This window comes from Scylla paramamosain, chromosome 7 (genome assembly GCF_035594125.1).
Source record: "Scylla paramamosain isolate STU-SP2022 chromosome 7, ASM3559412v1, whole genome shotgun sequence".
Lineage (NCBI taxonomy): Eukaryota > Metazoa > Arthropoda > Malacostraca > Decapoda > Portunidae > Scylla > Scylla paramamosain.
In genome coordinates this window covers 33,860,616-33,885,615 of record NC_087157.1, presented here as the reverse complement: position 1 = coordinate 33,885,615, position 25,000 = coordinate 33,860,616, and the positions used below count along the sequence as shown (strand labels likewise).

General features: G+C 43.2%; 1 protein-coding gene and 1 long non-coding RNA gene across 4 annotated transcripts in view; one reads left to right on the top strand and one right to left on the bottom strand.

Moving 5' to 3' along the window:
• The window catches only part of LOC135102425 (uncharacterized), a 45,814-nt gene extending 20,949 nt beyond the window's left edge, over positions 1–24,865 (bottom strand). Inside the window, exons 1-2 of the long non-coding RNA XR_010269649.1 lie at positions 24,511–24,865; positions 10,343–10,449 (exon numbers count right to left, since the gene is read on the bottom strand). This is a non-coding gene — a long non-coding RNA (uncharacterized LOC135102425). The remainder of the gene's footprint in view (positions 1–10,342; positions 10,450–24,510) is intronic.
• LOC135102424 (caveolin-3-like) lies at positions 4,551–23,412 on the top strand. 3 transcript variants are annotated; one of them, XM_064007699.1, is made up of 4 exons: positions 4,551–5,497; positions 14,747–14,940; positions 18,941–19,120; positions 20,758–23,412. In XM_064007699.1, the coding sequence occupies exons 1-4, from the start codon at positions 5,437–5,439 to the stop codon at positions 20,956–20,958; spliced, it is 636 nt and encodes a 211-aa protein (XP_063863769.1). In that variant the 5' UTR covers positions 4,551–5,436; the 3' UTR covers positions 20,959–23,412. The 3 variants fall into 3 exon arrangements, with proteins under 3 accessions (XP_063863769.1, XP_063863771.1, XP_063863770.1); XM_064007701.1 differs by lacking the exon at positions 4,551–5,497 and adding an exon at positions 6,220–6,359; XM_064007700.1 differs by lacking the exon at positions 4,551–5,497 and adding an exon at positions 11,119–11,366.
• Positions 24,866–25,000: the final 135 nt, after the last annotated feature.

Below are 25,000 nucleotides of genomic sequence, written 5' to 3'. Positions count from 1 at the left end.
TAACAGCTTGTCTACTGCTTAATGATAAAAACCATTCTGGGTAAAATCCTCGTAAAGCTTTAAAAATAGTTATACCTACTTGAAATACATGTTTCTGCTTTATTTTTAGCCATTTCAGTTCCCTGATAAATGGAGATATATGATCATATTTCCTTACTCCTCCCACTGCAACCCTTGCTGCAAAATTTTGCACTTTCTGCACATTAGATATTACAGTGTCACTTGCAGTTCCCCATATCCTAATGCAATACTCAATTAAGCTAAGAACGAGTGTCTGTACAATAATGACCCTGGTTTGTTTATCTAAGCTGTCACCTATTCTGCTGATATACATTAAAATACCAATAGCTTTCTTATTTAACTCATTAGTATGGACATCAAAGAGCATAAAGCGGTCAATATAGACTCCTAAGTTTTTTACGTGTTTACTTGGGTATATGATGTTCCCATTAAAGTTGATCGTTGTGGTAGGTGGAATTTTAGATAATAGCTGACTGTTTCCTATAAAAATACACTGAGTTTTAGAGGAGTTGAACATCAAACCATTTTTCAAAAAATAATCTCGACATTTCTCATGAGTGTCCTCAGTGTATTTCACAATTTGATTAATATCTTCAATAGTTCCCGAATGCAAAAATTGTGTGTCGTCAGCATATTGTATCAGGAAACAATCAACATGTTCATATAAGTCATTGACATAGATGCCAAATAAAATTGGTCCCAGGATCGAGCCTTGTGGGACCCCATAGCAAGTAGTTTTCTTTTTAGATATATTGTTTTCTAGACGAACTGACATACTTCTATTCATCAAATAATTATCAAACCAAAAGCAGTCAATATTTAATAGAGAGCACTTATTTAGAAGGAATTTATGGTTGACTGTGTCAAATGCTTTGGAGAGGTCACACAAGGTTAACAGAGATACTTTCTTGTTGTCCATATTTGCATACAATGCATCTGTGACGCTAGTGAGGGCCGTTTCAGTAGATAGTTTGGGTCGAAAGCCATGTTGACTCTTAGACAATAAACTATTAGATTCTAAGTAAAATGACAGCTGTTTAGCAACAATTTTTTCCAGTACTTTAGATATGATAGGTAGTATAGATACTGGTCTGTAATTATTCACACTATCAGAGTCACCGTTCTTATATATTGGGACAGAGAGAGAGAGAGAGAATTTGGGAGGGAGGTGGTCTTAGGCGCGTTAATTCACAAGAGCAAATGACATAGTGACGAAATTTAGTGTCTGAAACAAGCTGAAAGTACGGTCACAATTCATCAGTTTGTTACAGTTATTCCCGAAAAAAAAAAAATGATGTAGCACGGCCTCTGAAACCCTTAGTGAGCTCCATGGAATATTAGAGATGAGAAAGCTGAAGAAAGGACAGGGTGAGAAGGACAAAAAGGCTGCATTATCGTACTTTGGCAACCTGCATCCTACTCGCCTGACTTCGTGCATGTGGTACGCTTTACGAATTCGTATCACTATCAATAATGCACACAGGCAGCATTTACTATTCTTTTTCTTCTTAAAATCTAACACTTTCTATATTTAGCAGTATCACCATTGCTGGCTGTGCATTTCATTAATAGCAATAAATATTCCGAAAGCGTACCACACGGGTAGGCTGCCAGGAGTACGATAATGCAACCTTTACCCCATCCTTTCTTTATTTTTCTCATGTTTCTTGCAAAGTACCTACAACATTCTACTAAGTTTAGTCACGTCTTTCAGTCTTTTTTTTTTTTTCACAGTTTTTCGTTATCTATATTCTGTTTTATCTGTATCTGTGTGGTTGCCAAGAATACGATGACACAAATACTCCCCTTGACCGTGACTATAATGAACGCAATACCAAGGACTGCCACACTGGACTAAGGACCGTGTGCGTGCGTGAGCGGTGGTAATGAAAGCGATAGAAGGTGCAAGGTAGGCGAGGTTATGCAACAAAGGCACCTTGGTTCTTATGCGTCTCCGTGATTCCAGCGAAGGCGAGGGAGGAGGAGAGGTTGGGTTTGCTTCAAGGAGGTGGTGTGACTAGAAGGAATGGGAGGAATAGAGCGTGATGTAATGCATACCTAAAAAGGGGCTGCGTGTGGAGGTGGTTTGAGGTAGGTGATGAGGAGGAGGAGGTAGTAGAAGAAGAAGAAGAAAAAAACGAAGGAGATGAAGAAGAACAAACAACGAAAAAGAACAAGACGAAGGAGAAGAAAGAGGAAGAAGAACACGAAGCAGAAGAAAAAGAAGAAAAAGAATAAGAAAAGAAGAAGAAGACGAAGAAGAAAAAGAAGACGAAGAAGAAAAGAAGACGAAGAAGAAAAAGAAGACGAAGAAGAACAGGAAGCAGAAGAAGAAAAAGAAGACGAAGAAGAAGAAGAGGAAAACAATGCAGAAGACGAAGATAGAGAAGAAGACGAAGAGAAAAAAGAAGACGAACGCGAAGACGAACAACAACAACAACAACAACAACAACAACAAAACAATACGCAAAAAAGGAAAAAGAAAAAGAAAAAAGAAAACACGATAATTATCATAATAATGACAATAGTAACAGCAACAAAGACGATAACAAAAGCGATAAAGAAGATAAAAAAAAATACAAGGTAGCAGTAAAGACAGCAATAACCACTAAGAAATAATTGTGGGAGAAAATGAAGCAAGTGAAGAAAAAAGAAAAAGAAAAAGAAAAAGAGAAGAAAAATCAATAAACATATAAACAAGAAGACAAGGAATTTTAGAGGCGGAGGATAACGACGAGAGAGAGAGAGAGAGAGAGAGAGAGAGAGAGAGAGAGAGAGAGAGAGAGAGAGAGAGAGAGATGCATGACAAGGACAATGTTGAGTTCGTTACATAAATCTGACTTTTTCTCTCGCTTTCCCATCGAGTTGGAGTCTTTTGTTGTGTGTCCTTGAATGTCACACCACACTGACACGTAGTAGTAGTAGTAATAGTAGTAGTAGTAGAAATAGTAAGTTTTGTTTATATTTGTTGCTGCTGACGATGGTACTCTCTCTCTCTCTCTCTCACACACACACACACACACACACACACACACACACACACACACACACACAAAGTTCCCGGAAAATATAGATCTTACTGAGAAACTATTTATGAATCGCTTTTTCCCGACCATGTGTGTGTGTGTGTGTGTGTGTGTGTGTGTGTGTGTGTGTGTGTGTGTGTGTGTGTGTGTGTGTGTGTGTTGTGTGCGTTTGCTCTCTCTATACACAATCCCTACCACAATCACCACTACCACCAAAACGTCACAAAAAAAACACTATAATCTATTTGAATTCTCAACTAACTCATTCCTAACTTGTTTTTCTTCGCTCCTTACTAATAACACCAACACTACCACCACCACCACCACCACCACCACCACCATCACCACTACATCTTTTCTCCATCACAACACGTCCATTCAAAACCACCTAAGTATCCCCCAATAAAAAAGAGAAAGGCACTAGAATAATAAAACAGTCTCATTTTCTCTCAACACCAAGTCAAACACAAAAAACGAGCTTGATAAAGGAGTAACTTAACTAAAAATATTAAGTCAGCAAGCGTGTTTATATTTCCACGAAGCAAATTGCGTTAGGTTTATTATCAGGTTCTTTGTGACTGGCTGTTGTGAAAGCAGGCGTGGGCGAGGCGTGTGTTGATTGGCAGAGAGAGAGAGAGAGAGAGAGAGAGAGAGAGAGAGAGAGAGAGAGAGAGAGAGAGAGAGAGAGAGAGAGAGAGAGAGAGAGAGAGAGAGAGAGAGAGAGAGAGAGAGAGAGAGAGAGAGAGAGAGCTTAACGATTCCTTTTCATCGTATATTCACACAAACAAAGACGAAAGAGAGGGATGAGAAAGAGATGATAACGGAGGGAGATAAAGAGAAAAAACTAAAACAGCAAAGAGAGACTTATAGAAAACAAACGATAAAGAAAGGGGAGAGAGAGAAAAAAAAACGACAAAACAAACAGAAAGGAAGATGTAGAGGAGGCAAAAAGAAAAAGAAAAAAATATATATATATAAGAAAGAAAAAGAAGAGGAAGGAGGAGAAAAGATAAATAAGGAAAGGAGACGGAGAAAGATGGAGAGATAAATATAGAAAACGAGAGGAGTTAGAAAAACACGGGTTAGAAAAACAGAAGAGGAAGAAAATGGACAAGAAAAGGAATGAAAGATGACGATAAAGAAAAATAAAGTTAGAAAAAGAAAGACAGAAGTAAAAGAAGAAGACAAAACGAAGAAAGAAAGAAAGATAAAATCAGATTAACAAAAACATGAACGAAACGACGATGAAAATAGATCAAATTAAAAAAGCCTAAAAGAGAGAGAGAGAGAGAGAGAGAGAGAGAGAGAGAGAGAGAGAGAGAGAGAGAGAGAGAGAGAAAACAAGACACAGAAACCAATAAAGAGAGAAATACCAAGAAATATTGAGAAAAGATAAGTAAAAAAACAAAAGAATGCCTGGAATGTTCACTACCTATACCACGCGCTTTCTTTCATGGCCAAAACAGAGAAGGGAGTGAGGGTGCATGCCTGAATACCTAGCGAAAGGGGGACGGTGAACTAACTCTTCTGCATCCAGTAAGTAAGGCCGTTGTGAGGCGTGTCTTGGCTTAATGGGGGGCTGTTGTTGTCGTGAGTACGCGTGGTGACCGAGGCCCGCAGGAGACCGCTAATACCACCAATACGAGGAAGCGAGCTGGCTGGAGTGGATGGAGAGCTTAGCTTGGGATGGATAGCTGAGATATACGCGGTCCGTCTGAGTGAGTGACTTGAAGAGAGGAGAGGAGGGAAGGTTACTCTGGATTTGTCTCCTGTCAACATCAGATTCTTCTCTCTCTTTGTCCTTGCTATTGTGCTGTGCGGTGTTTCTGTGACGGTGAGGTGGAGAGAGGAGGAAGGATTATGCAAGGATAGTGTGGGAGAAACTTGAATTGATTGTGAAGAGAGGAAAGGGAGAAAAAAAAGGAAGCAAGCAAATTGCCAGAAGAGTGAGAGACGAACTAAATTGACTGTGAAAAGAGGAGAGGGAAGAAAGAGTTCCGTCACTACAACGAGGAATAGGAAAGAAGAAATATCGGAGAAGAAAGGAGAGAGAATAAAAGAGGAATTTACAGCCAAGAGAGTGAAAAAAAAACAACAACTAAACTGACCATAAAGAGATAAAAGAGAATAAATATTAGTCACCGCAACGAGAAGGAAGACAGAAGAGGAAACAGCGAAGAGTAAACAGAAGAAAGAATTAAGACTGAACATTTGACACCGTAACGACGAATAAAGAGAGAGAGAGAGAGAGAGAGAGAGAAAAAAAAAAATCTGATTGAATATTATTTTTTTTTGTCACCGCAACACGAAAGAAGGAAGGAAGAGGAGATAATGGAGGAAGCAAGGAAGTCATGGGCGCTGCTGACTACAGTATGGCAGTAATGGCGCCATGAGTGACTCTCTCTACAGCCATCCCACCATCTCGCTGGAATTGTACAGTCAGCTTTACGGTAAGCACGAAACCCGATCACCTGTGTGTGTGTGTGTGTGTGTGTGTGTGTGTGTGTGTGTGTGTGTGTGTGTGTGTGTGTGTGTGTGTGTGTGTGTGTGTGTGTGTGTGTGTGTGTGTGTGTGCGCGGGTGGGTGGGTAGGTGGGTGTGTGTGTGTGTGTGTGTGTGTGTGTGTGTGTGTGTGTGTGTGTGTGGATGGGTAGGAAGGAAAGAGTTAAGGAAGGAAGGAAGGAAGGAAGGAAGGAAGGAAGGAAGGAAGGAAGGAAGGAAAGAGAAAAAGAAGGAAGGAAGGAAGGAAAGAGAAAAAAAAGAAAAAGAACGAAGAGGAAAAAAAACAAAAACAAGGAAAGGCAAGGAAAAACAGAAGAAAGCACCACCTCAGCCTGTAGCCTTTGAAAACAGGACCTCGTGAGCACAAGAATCACATCACACCACGACACAACTAACACCTCCTCCAACCAACGCCAACATTCACCACAGACACCACCGTCATAGAAAATCGAATCTGTAACCTTTACCTTCTGAGTCTACCATAAAAGGTCCATCCTAAACTTCCACTCCCCCTGACGAGATCCATGTTAAGCCCTCCAATGCAATCCTTCTATTAACAACACGAGAGACAGGTGAGGCAGGTGAGATAGATGAGGCAGGTGTCAGGGAATTATATTATGAGGCAGGCTTGATGCGTCTCACTACCTCGCTACCTCGTTTTGCGTCAGTGGCGGGTGTCCGGACGAGGCGAGGAGGCGGAGGGGGTGCAGTAGGCGAGGATGGTCAGTCATTCATTGTTCGTTAAGGATTACGGAACTAACGTTTGACTGTCTATAAGGAAGGCCATGGGAAATCGGTTTATAAATGGCAAGTAAGTGGGATATGCGGAGTGAGAGCCAGGGTAAGTGTTTATTAATTTGATAGTTTTAAAAGGAGGTTGGGTTAATATATAGGTGATGATGATGATGATGATGGTGGTGGTGATGTTACAGTGCATTCTTACGTTCTTATGTTCTTATTGTCTGTTTCTAATGTTCTTACTGTGTGAATCATGAAAAATACCCTTTAGAACTCTAGTATCTTACATTTTTACTAAGAGAGTCAGAAAAAAAAAACATCCTTGAAAACTCCCAACAGGATCTTACATTCTTACTGAGTGAAGAAAAACACCTTTGAAAATCCCCAGTCCCCAGTAGCTTATATTTTTAATGCGAGACATGAAAACAGTCTTGAAAAAACTGCCCCACCACTCCTTGCATTCTTACAGTGTGTTCGTGTGTTCTTACTGTGTTCCTAAGTTCTTATTGTGTGTTGTAAAGCCTCTAAACATGTCTTCCTCTTCTTCCTGTGTCTTAATGTGACGTTACAGTGCGCTGCTACCTGTTTCTTATTGTGGGAATCCTGAAAACACCTTAAATTAAAAATCCTTGTACATTCTACCTGGGTGAAGGAAGGGAAGGTCTCGCCCAGCCAAGCCCGCCTGACCTATTCTGCCTCCCCGTCCCTCTATCAAATATATACCACGGCTCTTTGGTGACGCTCTCGCCGCGGACTCCAGGCACAGGGATCGATACCAGCGGGGTGATTTCACTGGCAAGAATTCATTTTAGTGGGTGGGTGTTATGTACATACACACACACACACACACACACACACACACACACACACACACACACACACACACACACACACACACACACACATACAAGAATTTATACTTATTCAATGCTTCCATCTAACTGTGTGTGTGTGTGTGTGTGTGTGTGTGTGTGTGTGTGTGTGTGTGTGCGCCGAAGCGTCTAGGCACAATGACGTAATGGTACACACTCTCGCGCGTGCACACACACACACACACACACACACACACACACACACCATCACTCACAAAACGACAGGAACATTAGCAGGAGCAGAACAAGCAAAACAAAGTACCGCACACCAACAGCAGGAGAAATATAGTGTTGCTTTACACTACTGACGAGGAAGTGTAAGGCGAGAACTCAACACAACACAACACAACACAACACAACTCAACACAACATAAACAATAAGGAATATGAATAAAAAAAATGATACAACGCAACTCAAACAATAAACGGCACAAATAAAGAGAATAAATCAATCAGTCGAAGGGTACTGAGTTTAAGAGAGAGAGAGAGAGAGAGAGAGAGAGAGAGAGAGAGAGAGAGAGAGAGAGAGAGAGAGAGAGAGAGAGAGAGAGAGAGACGGAAAACTCATTACTGCTACTGCTACTACTACTACTACTACTACTACTACTACTACTACTACTACTACTGATAATAATAATAATAATAACACACACACACACACACACACACACACACACACACACACACACACACACACACAATGAATTATGCAACATTATTTTCTGTGTGTGTGTGTGTGTGTGTGTGTGTGTGTGTGAGTGTGGTAACCATGGTGTTTAACAGTAAGGTATGTAAGCAACGTGAAGAGGAGGAGGAGGAGGAGGAGGAGGAAAGAAGAAAGACTTTGTGAAAATATTGATCATAAAAGCACGTTTACCTAGTGAGTGAGTGAGTGAGTGAGTGAGTGAATAAGGATAGATAACAGAAGGAGTGAGTGAGTGAGTGAATAAGGATAGATAACAGAAGAAAAGAGAGAGAGAGAGAGAGAGAGAGAGAGAGAGAGAGAGAGAGAGAGAGAGAGAGAGAGAGAGAGAGAGAGAGAGAGAGAGAGAGAGAGAGAGAGAGAGAGAGAGAGAGAGATTACATCCATTCCACGTATCCACTATTCACTGATTGCTTCCGTCTTACAATCAGGCTCCTCTTCTTCCCTCTCCACTCCTCGACTTGATGGAATTCTAGGAAGGGTCTCACAATACTACGCATTCACTATAGTCCTTATATTTTTCTGAGTCATCCCTTAATAATTTAAAGAAAACGGATGTACAAGCGGCTGTAGAGAAAGTAATTCTTTTATGGCTAACTTACTTAATATTACACTCGTCTCTATTTATTATTTGAACTGGTGGTGACTGGTAAACTCCTCACCTTGATGTGGTAAATGGTAGAACACCCCATGGAGGCGAAAAATACATGAATGAAGTTAAGTAAGGAGAGTAAAGAAAGCAAGGAAGTAAGGAAGGAAGGAAGAGGTAGATGAGGTTAAGTAAGGAAGAGGGTTAGGGGAGGGGTGGTAGCGTGGTGAGTGGCAGGACACCATTGCCTTGCCCCAGAACACCAGACAAGGCTGTGGTATTTGGGTTAACGCTGTCTACTCAATTACTATCCTTCCTCGACTTGTTCACGCAGTTACGTATCGATTAACCCATATCAGGAGGAGGTGGTGGTGGTAGTGGTGGTGGTTGTGAATTAAGTATTGTCTATCCTGATTTTTCTTCTTGTTTTCTTCTTCTCTTTTTCTTCTTCCGATCTGTTATCTTATTTCTATTTACGTATTAATAATAATTTGTCATATCGCAGGAATTTTGATCAAAGAGCGATATTTGAGAGACAACCTCGCCCACCCACACACACACACACACACACACACACACACACACACACACACACACACACACGAGGGGAATGTCACGTGGGTTTTTTGTTGTGAAAGTGTTGCAAAATTTTGTAATATCATCGTTGAGTAATAATAATATGAAGCGTTATGCCTCTGTTGACGCCCGCGCGCACGCACTCTCTCCCCTCCCATTCTCCCCACCAACACACACAATAATTATACTTTTCTATCCTCCCTTCTTTTTTTTTCCTCTTTCATTTCTCTCTCTCTCTCTCTCTCTCTCTCTCTCTCTCTCTCTCTCTCTCTCTCTCTCCTATAACCTTTCTTTCTCCTTTCTTTACAAATACAGTTTTCGTTATTCATCTTTTCCCTTTATTTAATATCTTTCCCTCTCATTTCCTTCCTTTACCAAACCCTTTACTTTTCCTTCCATTACGCACCCCTTTTCATCTCCTTCATGCACTTTTCCGCTTCTCTTCTCTTTGTATTTACTTCACATAAATCACGCAAAGGTTCAATATCAGAAAACACGAGGCAGCGATAAGAAAAAAATCTCTCCTTCCTTTCTCTGTCCTTCCTAATGCAATCCTTTTCATCTCCCTCTCCATGTAACTCTCCTAACTTCCCTTTACCTGTTCCTTTCTTTGCATTTTCATTATGTCACCTACACGCTGAGTCGTCCACGAAATAAGAGGCAACAAGAAGCAGACTCCCCTCTCTGCCACTGCTTGCAAATAATGGCTGTGCATGTCAGAGGCTGTGCAATGCTTGGGGTTCATCAGGCAGTGATCATGCGGGGGATTACCAGGGTAGGACAAGAAACAGTGAACTTGTCCTTGATATAGGTAGATGTGAGAGAGTTAACAGGAAAATGGTTCTTAAATAGTGATCATGCGTGGGATTATCAAGAAATAGAGGATTCAGACTTCGTAGATTCGAGAGATATACTGTAGGAAGAAGTGGGTGAATTGGTGGGTGAATGGAATGGACTTGGTAATCAGGCACTCAGCTTGTTAGTGTCGAGTCAACAGGGAGCTTTGAGAGATTAGACAAATGTATGGATGGGATGATAGTGGAGATAGGTAGGTGTGTTTTATGCTGGGACTGCCACGTGTAGGCCTGATGGAAGCAAGTGAATGGAAAGGAAATGTATATTGTACCTCTTTCTCTCTCTCTTTCTCACGCACACGCACACACACTTCACTGATTATAGTATGCATTGATTATATTACCCACAGCATATCGTCACGCTCACACTGTCACCAGCACTCACTCGACTCGGCTCACTCGTCACTCATGCATCCAGCCATTCCTTCATTCACTCACTCACTCACTACGTCACTCACTCACCGTAACTGTGTCGTAAGTAAGCGCGCTGACAGTGACGGTGACGGTGACGGTGACGATGACGCAACACTTCCACCTCCTAAAAACGCAGGACCGTGAACCATCAACACCTAAAAAAATAAAAGAAAGAAAGAAAAAAGAGAAAAGATGCGTCCTGTAAAAATAATAATGAAAAAAGGAAATGCGTAAAGAAAGAAAATAAATTAGATTAGGTATACATGATTAAAAAAATGAGAAAGAAAGAAAAGAAAATTAACTGGTATATGTAAAAGGACAACCAAAACAGTGAATATAATGAGAAATACAATCAGAATACAATCACAATGCTAAATGAACGCACAGATATGAACAAAAATATAAATAAAAAAATAATAAATAAATAAAACGATAGCCACTCAAACTATCAAAAGATGCACACCCCACAAGATGGCTGACGATGTAAACAAACCTGTCTCTTTAAACATTCCTTCCTTCCTTCCTCCGTTCCACTCCTGCGCACTCCACCACCACCACCACCATCACCACGGTTCTTTCCTCCCTTCTTGGCGTAACGTAGCGGAGGAGGAGGAGGAGGAGGAGGAGGAGGAAGAGGAGGAGGAGGAGGTTTTCTCTTTCCAGTCACGCGGAAAATTATGCATGACAGTAAAAAACAACAAGTAGAAGCACAACAACAACAACAACAACAACAACAACAAATACAACAACAACAACAGCGGGGCGGAAACCTTTCTTCGGAACGCCAGCTGCTAAACTTCCCTGATTCGCTCTTTCCACTCATGACGCCACACCAAGGCCTTGTTCCCGATTGGTGGACGGTTTATTACGACCCTCTGATTGGCTGACGCATCTGGTGATGTGTGTGAACAGTAACCAACCCAAGGGAGTCGCTCTGCGCGTTCTCGTTCGCCGTTCAGAGTGGAAATTAACGAACTGGAGACACCCACGCCCCACACGCTGGTCTTGTGAGGGAGTTATTGTCATCGCAGCGTGTGGTGGAAAGACAGCAAGGTGGCGATGCTGGTGGAAGGTGAGGCTAGACTTGGAAGGACCCAGACTCAGACCCAGATAGAGGCTTGTATTCTTAAACCCTTCTTCCTCCTATACGGGCAATTTTCAAGTGGCACAGAAGTGAATAGTTCCATTGTAATTAGTGTTTTCCTCAGTGGTTATACAGGATTCTTGTTAAAAAAATCACCAGTCATAACAACGGCCTTGAAAACCACTGCTGTTGTCAGGAGAGTTTGCTGAAAATAGATGAGGAGAGACGATGAAGCATTGAAGACTGCGACTCAAAGACGAACATCACCACGTGCTATGTTGGGTGGTATGGAGATAGGGAAGAGATACAACACATAATCAGATATCCTAAAAGTTTCTTAATTCAGTGTTGGAGAAGTGGGTGTCACGTTCCAGCTTAACACGTAAGACACAACTGAAGACGACTATCTCAGAAGCGGCACAAAGCGGAGCAGGTCACAAGAAGACGAGGAAGTTCAGTTTAAGCGTTGGGTCTTGTTGCGTCTTGAAGTGAATGTAATAGTGTGTGGGTGGGTGTGAAAGAAAGTTATAACAATACATAATTATGAAATCAGGATCCAAACCAAGATTAAGAACAAGATTACCCTTCTGTCAAACTAAGCCGCTGGTTCTTGTAATGTTTTGAAGTAAATGTAACAGCATGTGGGTATGAATGTGAAAAAAAAAATTAAATAAATAAAATAAAGATACGGTGCCTTAATCCAGACCAAAATGAAAAACCAAGATTGCCAGATGACGAGACTTAGGCGCTGGTTCTTGTTGTGTTTTGAAGTGAGTGTTAATGTGCGTCTGTGTTTGTGTACGAATGCTAAAAATAAATAAATAAATAAATAAATAAATAAATAGAAAGATAAATTCTTAACAGATTTACTTTATTTATTTATTTATTTATTTTCACGAGATCATAAATTTCCCAGTATATTTTCACACTAATAAATAGCAACTGAATACGCACACAATTCGTAAACACACACACACACACACACACACACACACACACACACGAAAAAAAAAAGAGGACATAGAAAAGAAATGAAAGCAGGAGAATAAACACAAATTAAAGATCATCCAAAATGACTGACTGACTGACTGACTGACTGACTGACTGACTGAATGAATGAATGAATGAATGAATGAATGACTGACTGACTGACTGAATGAATGACTGATTGACTGATTGAATGACTGACTGACTGACTGACTGACTGATTGATTGAATGACTGACCGACTGACTGACTGACTGACTGACTGACTGAATGAATGACTGATTGAATGACTGAGTGACTGACTGACTGACTGACTGACTGACTGACTGACTGACTGAATGACTGACTGACTGACTGACTGACTGACTGACTGACTGACTGAATGAATGAATGAATGAATGAATGAATGAATGAATGAATGAATGAATGAACCTTTCGAAAGTGACAGTTTTCTTTTTCACGCGATAAGGGAAACAAAAGCGTAACATTCTCTCTCTCTCTCTCTCTCTCTCTCTCTCTCTCTCTCTCTCTCTCTCTCTCTCTCTCTCTCTCTCTCTCCATTCTGTGTCAGGGTTGATTAAAAGAAACCACAAAAAAAAAAGAATGAGATTTGCGTAGATAAAAAAAAACAAAGGTTAACAAAAATGAGAACAAGACTTGCATTTTTCTTTGCCACGATGATGCACCAAAGTTGTAGTGGGGGGATAGGGGGTAGTGGGGGGTACTGGCGGGGTTGGGGGTCGGGGTGGTGGGCAGTGAGGGAAAATTGTCATCGTTGTTGCGAAATGAGACGTGAATTGACGTGATTATAGTCATTAGTGGTGGTGGTGGTGGTGGTGGTGACAGTAGTACTAATGGATGAAGAAGGAAAAAAGCAAGGGAGGAGGAGGAGGAGGAGGAGGAGGAGGAGGAGGAGGAGGAGGAGGAGAAGAAGGAGGAGAACAAAAACAAGAACAACAAAAACAAGGACGAGAAGCAGGAAGAGAAGAAGAAGAAGAAGAAGAAGAAGAAGAAGAAGAAGAAGAAGAAGAAGAAGAAGAAGAAGAAGAAAAGAAGAAGAAGAAGAAGAAGAAGCACAAGAACAATAACAGAGCGGAGAGAGAGAAAAGACAAAGAAAAACAACAACATCAACAATTAACAACAACAACAACAACAACATCAACAACAACAACACCAGCAGTAGCATCACCAGTAACAATAGCACCAACATCACTGCCACCACCACCACCACCACCACCACGTTAGCATCATCATCATCATTAGCATCGGCAGCAGCAGTAGTAGTAGTAGTAGTAGTAGTAGTAGTAGTAGTAGTAGTAGTAGTAGTAGTAGCAGTAGTAACGGTAGCAAGAATAAACACAGACTTAGGTACTGACACAAGACACACGCTGCAGAGACACGCACGCCCCAACACACTATCACAGACACGCAGGTCTTCCGCTACGCCCACAACGATCTTGACGGTGATAACGCGGCCAGAGCAGCGCGCGTGATGCCTGGGGGGGTTTGAGAGAGAGAGAGAGAGAGAGAGAGAGAGAGAGAGAGAGAGAGAGAGAGAGAGAGAGAGAGAGAAGCATTATAATCATTCTACCAAGACAAACGGAAGCTGGGCGTCACCTCTCTCTCTCTCTCTCTCTCTCTCTTGACCGCTAGAACAAAAAGGGAGAGTAAGAGAAGAAATGGACGTGAAGAAAAATAATTACAGAAAATAGTGGAAGAAAGGAAGTAGAGAGAGAGAGAGAGAGAGAGAGAGAGAGAGAGAGAGAGAGAGAGAGAGAGAGAGAGAGAGAGAGAGAGAGTGTGCGTGCGTGCGTGCGTGCGTCCAGTTGGGTGCACGCTTGAGTCTCGTCCATCACTCCCTCCTCCTCTCTCTCTCTCTCTCTCTTGTCACGTGCTAAACCCAGTTGTTATCAGATGACTAACAATTCTCTCTCTCTCTCTCTCTCTCTCTCTCTCTCTCTCTCTCTCTCTCTCTCTCTCCCTCCCCATGGTGTCCTTCACTGTCTATCTGTCCATAAATATCTATCTATTTATCTTTCTATCTCAATTCTCTCCTTCATTCCCTCCTTCCTATCTCTTCCCCCTCTCTACACTTTCCATTCCCTCCCTACATTTTTATCTATCTCCTTCCTCCTTCTTTACTTTCCTTCACTTATTCTTTATCTACCTCTCCCCCTCTCCCTTCAACTAAACACACTACATATCTATCTCACTATTTCTCTCCATGCTTTTCATCACTCATTCTCTATCTATTCCATCACCATAGTTCCCCTCCCTCCCTTCCTCATCCTCTCTGCATTTCTCTCCATCCTTTCCTTCAATCCTTCCTCTCTCTACCTCCCCTCTAACACCCAACATCACTACCCATCCTTCTCCGTCAGGCCCCGTGGAGACTAACAAGCAGGAAGGAGAGAGTCCCCAGCCTGCTACGCCCTCGTCAGCCCCGTCTGGCAGCGCAGACAGCCGCCGCGACGCCAAGGCAAGGAAGAATTTGAAGGGAAGCCGTATGGGAGGAGAGACTTCGCCTTTTGCTATGGACAACAGGGACCCCAACAATCTCAACCCACACATCCAGGTGAGAGGGAAGGAGAGTGGTAAAGAGGGAAAGAGAGGGAAGGGGTGTAGAATCGGAGGGAGTAAGAGAGAAGGCGTTTAGGGACAGCGAGGGAAAGAGAGGGTGATAGGAAGAGGGTGAAGGGGTGGGAGAGAGAGAGGATATAGGGAGAGACAGGGAGAGGGACTTGGGAGAGATAGAGGGAGTGTGAGGGAATGGGGAGAGACTGAGGGAGTGAAAGGGAGTAGGAAAAGAGAGAGAGAGAGAGAGAGAGAGAGAGAGAGAGAGAGAGAGAGAGAGAGAGAGAGAGAGAGAGAGAGAGAGAGAGAGAGAGAGAGAGAGAGAGAGAGAGAGAGAGTGGAATTAACCTTGGTAGCTGAAAGGTGGATGTAATTTTTTACCTGTAAGATCAAAGGCACAGGTGAGGTGGCTGATTACAGTGGCTTCTAATCAAGGAGACAGGTGGGGTCGTGGATGTGCAGGTGGAAGTCCGTGGTTATGTGTCGCCTTTAGTTACTGATCGAGCAGTACTAGGTGGGTATCGTGCTCCTGCGGGGTTGTTGATCTTCAGTTTGGCTCATTACACGACTTTTCCTTGTCCCTTTAGATCAGTTGGTTGGGATTTCATAGTCTCTCGGTTTTTTCTCGAAGGATTAGGCACTGGTAGCGTAACAGGCTCAAGTAGTTCCATGATGTCTAAGGCCTAGAGGATATCCCACCGCTGACACCAATGTACGGTCTCAGCTCTGGGCGTCCTCATCCCTGCCACTACTCTATCGCCTCAAGCTAGAATATCCCCGCCGCTGCCACCATTTGTATTGCCTCAACTCGGAGCGTCCCCATCAGTGTATCGTCTCATACAAGGGCAACACTACTTGTATTACCACTAGGGAGTCACCAGAACACACACTCAGTACATCGAAATACTGAGCAAATGATTATGGAATCCTAAGTAACTCTGAGCTTCCGGAAAGACGTACCGTGTCGGGGAAACTTAAACTGCTGTGATACAACGGCAACATGTGCTAATGGGGACCGATGTGTGTACTGGCGCACTGATGACTGTCCGAGGTTGTGAAGAGCATCCACTCAGAGCAACAATTCCAAGATGCAAACACACACACACACAAAAAAAAACTGCTTTGACTTTAATGAAGGTTTCCATAGTGCAGGAGAGTAGAGGAAGGCGTCTGGATGTGTACAGTAAGAGTCTGTAGTGGACAGTGAAAGTTATAAAATGAAGAAGATGCAGCAAGAGAGAGAGAGAGAGAGAGAGAGAGAGAGAGAGAGAGAGAGAGAGAGAGAGAGAGAGAGAGAGAGAGAGAGAGAGAGAGAGAGAGAGAGAGAGAGAGAGAGCTGGAAAGGGAGTACAGCACTTCTGGAGTATATTACTGAAGGCTGCAGTGGAGGGTAGAAGTTATGAAATCAAGGTCAGAGAGGGAGGGACCCGTGAGAACAGTGCTGCATTTTGAACGGAGTGAAGGAAAGGGAAGACATTCAGTGAGAGGAAGAGAGTCGCCTATAATTTATATTCTTGTGCCTGTTACTGTTTACTAATGGTGGTGGTGGTGGTGGTGGTGGTGGTGAGTGACAAAGAGGAAGACAAGAGCGAGGAAGAGGAGGAGGAGGAGGATGGCGAAGATGATGAGCATGAAAATAAAAGAATACGCAAGGAGGAGGAGGAGGAGGAGGAGGAGGAGGAGGAGGAGGAGGAGGAGGAGGAGGAATCTCCCACAGTTTCCCATGACAAAGAATAAAACTAATACACCTTTTAACTTTTCTTTATCCTCCTCTTATCTTCCTCTCTCCCTACTTTCTTCCTTCTTCCCTCCTTCCTTCTTTCCCTTCTTTTCCTTCCTTCCACTTCTTTATCTTTTCTTAATTCTCCTCTTCCCTCTTTTCCTTCTCTTCTTCCTTTCTTCCTTTTCTCTTCCTTCCACTTATCCCACTACGCAATGACGCAGAGAGAGAGAGAGAGAGAGAGAGAGAGAGAGAGAAGGGGGGAACGTTCTGTATAGTGATTGTGTTTGGTTAAAATAATCTGCTTTTTATACAAGTTAATTTATCGCTTGGCCAGGTGAGGATCTGACACACAATGAAGCTTCTCACGCCCGTAATTAACCTGTGTGTGTGTGTGTGTGTGTGTGTGTGTGTGTGTGTGTGTGTGTGTGTGTGTGTGTGTGTATGTGTGTGTGTGGTTGCGTAAACATAAGTGGAAGAAAGGGATCTATGCACCAGAGAGAGAGAGAGAGAGAGAGAGAGAGAGAGAGAGAGAGAGAGAGAGAGAGAGAGAGAGAGAGAGAGAGAGAGAGAGAGAGAGAGCGGGAGAGTGGGCGGGGTGGCAGAAACAGACTGACAGGTAAATATACAGAAAATTGAGATGCGGGAAGAAGAAGAAGAAGAAGAAGAAGAAGACTAAGACGAAGACGAAGAAGAACAACAACAACAACAACAACAACAACAACAACAATTAGAACAAGACGAAGACGAAGAAAGCCAAGAAGAAAAAGAAGAAGAAGAAGAAGAAGAAGAAGAAGAAGAAGAAGAACAACAACAACAACAACAACAACAACAACAACAACAACAAGGGATGGAAGGGGGGACAGAGCCATTATTATGAGAAGAATGAAGGAAGGAAAAAAAAAAAGAGAGAGAGGGAGGGAGAGAGGCAGTGATTAGAGGAAGGGAGAGAGAGAGAGAGAGAGAGAGAGAGAGAGAGAGAGAGAGAGAGAGAGAGAGAGAGAGAGAGAGAGAGAGAGAGAGGAATGCTGCTGTGGGTGGAGGAGGTGGAGAGTTGTCGGTAATTGTCTGGAGGAGGAGGAAGAGGAGGAGGAGGAGGAGAAGGAGGAGGAAAGAAAGGGAGAGAGAGAGCGAGGAGTAAAAAGAGAAGGGTAGGTGACAGGATGTAAATAAAGCCAGAGAGAGAGAGAGAGAGAGAGAGAGAGAGAGAGAGAGAGAGAGAGAGAGAGAGAGAGAGAGAGAGAAGGGCGTGTGTATGTGAGCAAGTGATTATAAAAGAACGTCATGCGTAAGAGAGAGAGAGAGAGAGAGAGAGAGAGAGAGAGAGAGAGAGAGAGAGAGAGAGAGAGAGAGAGAGAGAGAGAGAGAGAGAGAGAGAGAGAGAGAGAGAACAACAAGGAACACCCCAAACGTAAAAAATAAACCAAATACATGAAGATTAAAAGTAGAATATTGTTTCATAATATTCAGAATCAGTGAGGTGGTGGTGGTGGTGGTGGTGGTGGTGGTGGTGGTGGTGGTGGTGGCGGTGGTGGTGGTGGTGATAGGGAAGATAGGGATGACGCAACAGCATGACGGAGTATGTGGCATGAGAGAGAGAGAGAGAGAGAGAGAGAGAGAGAGAGAGAGAGAGAGAGAGAGAGAGAGAGAGAGAGAGAGAGAGAGAGAGAGAGAGAGAGAGAGAGAGAGAGAGAGAGAGAGGTGGAGGTATTAAGGGAGGAACTGTAGAGAGAAAGAAGGGATGTGAGGGGAAGGGGAGGAGGACGAGGAGAAGGAAGAGGAGGAGAAAGAAGAGGCGAGTCACAGGTGGGGGAGGAGAAGGAAGGGGGGAGCCTGAGTGACACGCGGGACAGGTAAACAAACACCTGAGGTCTTACCTGCAAATGGGATGACAAGGTGGAGGTGGAGGTTTTAATGAATGTATGTGTGTGTGTGTGTGTGTGTGTGTGTGTGTGTGTGTGTGTGTGTGTGTGTGTGTGTGTGTGTGTGTGTGTGTGTGTGTGTGTGTGTGTGTGTGTGTGTGTAGGTTAGTTAGCCAGTCAGTCAGTCAGTCTCTCTCTCTCTCTCTCTCTCTCTCTCTCTCTCTCTCTCTCTCTCTCTCTCTCTCTCTCTCTCTCTCTCTCTCTCTCTCTCTCAAAATCCTCAACACAAATTTAACAAAACAACTCAATTTAAAACACAACATTTCATTCCAACACAAACATTTCACAACAAACACTGAAAACACCACCACCACCATCACCACCACCACCACCACAACTCACAACCCTCCCTCCTTCAGATACTATGGGACGACATCATAGGTGAACCGGAGGGCCTGCGAACCCCGGACGGCTGCTGGAATTGCTCCCAGACGTGCTATGACGGGACCCGGCGCTGCTGCTACGTGTTCCTGGTGGTGCTGCTCGCTCCCTTCGTGGCCTTCTGCAATGGATGTCAGTTTGCTTGCCTTGCCTTCAACGTGAGTATGAGGAGAGCAGGAGATGAGAAGAATGAAAGGAGATGGGAGGAAGATGAGGGGAAAAGGATGAAGAGGAAGAGAGGAAGGAAAGGATGATGTCGATAAAGAATATGTGTAGAAGAAGGGAGAAAGAGAGAATGCAGAGGAAAGGAAGGGAGAACAGTATGGAGAGAGGAAAGGGAGAGAGGCATGAGGAGACGAGAGAGGGAGAAGGAGAATATGAATAGGATAGGAAGGGAGAAGGAGAATGAGGAGAGAATGAGAGGAGGAGAGATGTGAAGAAGAGAGAAGAAGGAGAGTATGAGGAGGAGGAGGAGGAGGAGGAGGAGGAGGAGGAGTAGAGTATAAAGAGAAGGAAAGGTAAGGAATAATTGCAGAAGAGCTAATGGAGGAGGAGGAGGAGGAGGGAGGAGGAGGAGGAGGAGGAGGAGTAGAGTATAAAGAGAAGGAAAGGTAAGGAATAATTGCAGAAGAGCTAATGGAGGAGGAGGAGGAGGAGGAGGAAGAGGAGGAGGAGGAGGAGGGTAGAGAACAGTATTAGAACAGCAAAGGAGATGAGCAAGAGGAAAAGGAGGAGGAGGATGAAAAGAACGGAGAAAAGGTGAAGAAAGTTATAGGAGGAAGGAAGAATAGAGATAAAAAGAGGAAGAAAGAAATGACTGATGAAAGAAGAAGAAAAGAAAAGATGACTAAGTGAGATCAAAAAGAGAAACCAGGAAAAGGACGAGAGAGGAGAGAGAGAGAGAGAGAGAGAGAGAGAGAGAGAGAGAGAGAGAGAGAGAGAGAGAGAGGAGAGAGAGAGAGAGAGAGAGAGGCTGACAGAAGGACGCAGAGGGAAGCATTCAGTAGGAAGAGAAGCGGGAGAGCGGAGAGGCTGAGGGGCGGGAGTCGAACTGTGGTGACGCTACTCAGAGGCAAGGCTGACGACCGGAGGAGCTTGTCAGGTGTTGGAAGAGGTGCGCATCGTCACCCTGGCTTGGTACTCTTACTGAAATCTCTCTCGATATTTCTTTTTCTTATTTTTGTCCTATCTTGACTGCCACGTGTAGGCCTGGTGTCTCCTCGCAGCTTTCCTTGTTATTTTATGGTCTTATCTTCCTCTCCTCGCCGTCATACACCTGTGCCAAATCTATCTACGAGTACTCCCACCTGTCACCCCCAACCGTAAACTTGTCTAGTCTTTTAAAGCTCGCTATTGACTCTACACTACCATACTGATTATGGAGTCTGTTCCATTCATGCACCACTCTATTCCACCAATTTCTCCTTTTTTTTTTTCCAAAACCAATTCCTTCCTTTCTCTCTTTTTAAACTGATCTTTTTATCAAGCCTCAACCCATTACTGCTCGTCCTATCCTGATTACTGACCCTGAGAATCTGAAGTCACTCTTGCTACGTCCCTTATACCACTTGCTTGCTCTCCTCTCTACCATGTACACACCAACCCTCTGATTTCTAGACGCTAACTCTCTAATCTCTACCATGTCAACGCGAGCTCTCATTTCTACCCCTGTCTACCATTTCAGGAGCTGCCCCGTGTAGACCTGGTGGCTTCTTGCAGCTTCCCTTATTTTTCCATGTTCTTATGCTCATACTAACTCATTCTACACTAACGTTCTCATTCAACGCCCCTGCAGCAAGTGTGGTGCGTGGGGCCGTGTCTGCGGTGCGTGAAGATCAACTACGCTACACTCAAGAAATTCTGGGAGGCCTGCCTGTACGCCATGTGCTCCCCAGTGGCAGAAGTATGTGGGATGTACTTCTCGAAGATACACGTTCGCTACCAGAGAGTCCCGGACGGCAACGTGGTGGACTCAGCTGGCTACTTCAACGTGTGAGGAGGCACTGGTGGTGGTGGTGGTGGGGAAAGTCCGTGAATTTATGGTGATAGGGAAGTTTAAAAAGGTGGTTAGTGGCGGTGAGTGATGATTGGAGGAAGAGGTGAAGAGGGATGGTGGTTTGGTGTGGTGGTGGTGGGTGGTGGTGGTGGAAGAGAAGTGGCTGAGAACTGTACTGCTGTGGTGTTGTGGTGTTTGGTGGGCAAGTGTGAAAGTTGTAGTAATTAGTGAAGAAAGGAGAGATGGTCTGTTGGTTTTGTGGTGGATTGAGAGTGGAGGATAGTATGGTGAGTAGGAGGGAGAGGAGGAGGAGGAGGAGGAGGAGGAGGAGGAGGAGGAGGAGGAGCAGGTGAAAAAGGAAAGAAGACCTGAAAGGGATTTAAAGGAGTTGGAAGTATGTTAAATAAAGGGTAAAGAGGAGGAGGAGGAGGAGGAGGAGGAGGAGGAAGCAGGAACAAGAGGAAGAGGAGTGTGAAGTGCTGGTTTTCGAAAAGAGGAGAGGAGGAAGAAAGACAAAAGGAGATGGAGGAGGAGGAGGAGGAGGACTAGGAGGAGGAAGAGGAAGAGGAGAAGGAGGAGGAGGAAGAGGAGGAGGAGTGTACTAATTATGATGGTGAATGAATGAAACGTAGATGAACAGGATGAATAAAGATCTTGTAACACCACCACCACTATCACCACCACCACCACCACCGACACCACCACCACAACCATTTTTCATCACACGAAAGAAAACGAGAAAACAAAAAACATAATAAAGACGAATTTTTGTGCTGTTTTCTCTGTCTGTCTGTCACATGCAGCACAGGTACACACAGACAGACAGACAGACAGACAGACAGACAGACAGACAGGCAGTCACAGAAAGAGAGGAAGTGTCCAAGAGATACAAAGGAAAAGAAAAAAAAAGGAAAAAACAGTTATATACTCGTAAGAGATATAAAAATATACAAAAAATATCATATATATGTATATCTATATTTTAATATGTGTGTGTTAACTGTTAGATTTCATACCATAGAGCGTTAATTTTTCTTGATTATTATGATTTGCAACACACACACACACACACACACACACACACACACACACACACACACACGGAAATTTTCACAACACTGTAATCATTATGTAGTATTTAAACCCACCAATGAATGGATATATGTCTTTCTCTCTCTCTCTCTCTCTCTCTCTCTCTCTCTCTCTCTCTTTGCTTGTTTTCGTGCAGTAGTAATAGTAGTGCGTGTTTGTGGAACCATAATTATTACTATTATCAATAAACTATTACCATTAGTACAACTCTTATACCAAAATATATATACAACAACAATGACAACAACAGCAGCTCTCCGTCCAGTCCCTGTGATAAATAGATTAATAGTAATAATAGGAATTTGAGAAGAGTTGGAAGGTGATAGTAGTAGTAATAGTAGCACTGGTAGTAATTGTAGTAGTAGTAGTAGTAGTAGTAGTAGTAGTAGTAGTAGTTGTGATAATCTGTTATATTGTCACTACTCATTCCTTTCTGCTTATTACTGACAACCTTCATCTCTGTTCTGTTGCCCTCTCTCTCTCTCTCTCTCTCTCTCTCTCTCTCTCTCTCTGCTTCCGTATATGTTGTTCTATCTTTATCAGTTCTTATTCTTGTCCCTACCTGCTTTCCCTTCATCCTTATTAACTTCCCTTAACCTCTTTTCTTCTGCTCTCCACCTCCCTTCCTGCTGTTCTACCTTTACCTGCTCCTGTTCTGTTCCTACCTGCTGTTCTTGCCTTCCTACTTACTTTCCTTCATCTCTGTTTTTGCTGTTCTACTCTGTTTACCTTCTTATATGTTATTATGTCCATCTGTTCCTGTTTTGTTCCCACCTGCTGTTTCTTGCCTCCCTACTTATCTAATTGCATCTCTGTTTACTCTCCTGCTTTATGTCTGCTTCCCCAATTCTGTATCTACCTGCTGTTCTTTACTGTTCGTTTCCCTAATGAATTTCCTTTTATCTCTACCTACTGTTCTACTCTCTATCTGTGGCTGCTACTACTGTTATTGCTGCTATTACTACCTGTGCTCTACCTGTCTGTACCAAAAAGAATAAAGGCCTGTAATTCAAGAGGTCTTCGTTATTAGTTCATTAAGATTTGTCAGTTTTAGGCGAACACACACCTGGACACACACACACCTGATTACATACACACACACCTAAAGCTCCTACCTCGGCCATACCTGCGCTAATAATGATAATGATGATAATAATGGTAATTTGCGTGTTATCTAAAACTGTCTAAGTGTGGCTAAGGGAGTGTGTGTGTGTATGTGTGTGTGCGTGTGTATGTAAGTGTGTGTGTGTGTGTGTGTGTGTGTGTGTGTGTGTGTGTGTGCGTCTAGCTGGCGTGTGTGCGTGGTGTTCACAATATATTTATGGTGTACACACGTTTTAATAATAAACATCTTAACTACCATTTTGGATTTTTTTCCCTCTTCCTTTCTTGTCTGTTTCCTCTTTCGTTTCCTTATTTTTTTCCTTGACTTTTTTTTTCTCTCTCTTTCCTCGAAGGCATTTACTCCTCTGTAGCATTTTTTTCCCCCTTTCCCTTCTCTTTCCGTCTTCTGTTTCCTAATTTCTTATTTTCTTTCCTCCTTTCCCTTTTTTCTTCTTTATCCATCACTCATTTATTATTCTGTAGCTCCTTATATATTTTCTTTATTTCCTTTTATCTTATCTCATATTTATCTACTTCCTTCGTTCCTCCCATTTTTTTTTTATCCCTCTAAGGTATTTACTTCTTTTGCACCTTCTTATTTCTTTTCCTCCTCTTCTCTTCCTTCCGTCTTTTTATCTCCTGTTTACCCATTTCCTTCCTTTTCTTTCTTACTTTTTTTTTCCTTTTTCTTGTCACTCAAGTCATTTATTTATCTACTGTAGCATCTTATAATTTTCCTCTCCCTCTTCCTTCCATCCTTTTAATCTCTTCTCTCCCATTCATCTCTTCTACCTTCCCTGTTCGCCTCTGTTTGGATGGGGGCGTCTCTCTCTCTCTACCTCTCGTGTTTGTGAAGAGGAACACTCAACTCACTCACTACTTAAGAAATGGGTGCAGTCAAAAGGCATTCCTCTCATTAACTTGGCTCCTTTCCTCAAGCTTGTGTCGCAGCGTGGGAGCGAAAGGGAAGGCAACAGTAACGGAAGTCTAAGCAGTGAAGGAAGGAGAGAGCAGTTGTATCGAATGGTGCTATGTGAAGGAAGGGAGGGAGTGAAGCAGAGTATGGTATGGTATGGTGCTATGTGAAGGAAGGGAGGGAGGGTAGGAGAGTATGAAGTTTATATAATTACCTTTTCATATTACTGTTTGAGCAGGTACTTCCATTAACATTTAAAGAAACCTAAACACACCCATAACAATTTGACTACGCTACTAAAATAAGCAAATAAATAAATGGTATAAACAAATTAACACTTCATACGAGAAACAAGGACACACACACACACACACACACACACACACACTGAATGCTTCACTAAAACGTTCAGGAAAGTAAAGGCTCACCAACCAGTTTACCTTGCACGCAGAGACGCCCGGCGGTGGCCATGAGGCAGGCAGGCAGGCAGGGACACCACGCCTCATCAGCTACCACTCAGTTCCACCGCCCTGTTGACTCCTCGCACCACTATTTCGCGCTGGTAACGATCATAGCACGCAATAATGACACTAATATGCATTTAATATGATAACTTTTCGCGGTATGGGCCTCCACCAAGCCTCCACGCAGCCCAGCGGTGCTCAAGGGGCGACGCGGCGACCTGATCTGATCTGCCCGACGCCTCAATGAGTCCCTAGCTTCGTTCTTGAGGTTCACTGCTTCGAGTCACCGCCACTCACGTCACTGCTCAGCTTAACTCTGGGACTGTTGTGGCTTGCTAACATGGTCTGTTGTAGGGTTGTCTGGTTTCATGGAAGGGACTGGTACGGTTTGTGTTCCTGCTTGATGAAATGGTCTAGTTTAGGTTTTGAACAATTTCTAAAGGACAGGACAAAGAAAGATGAGGGA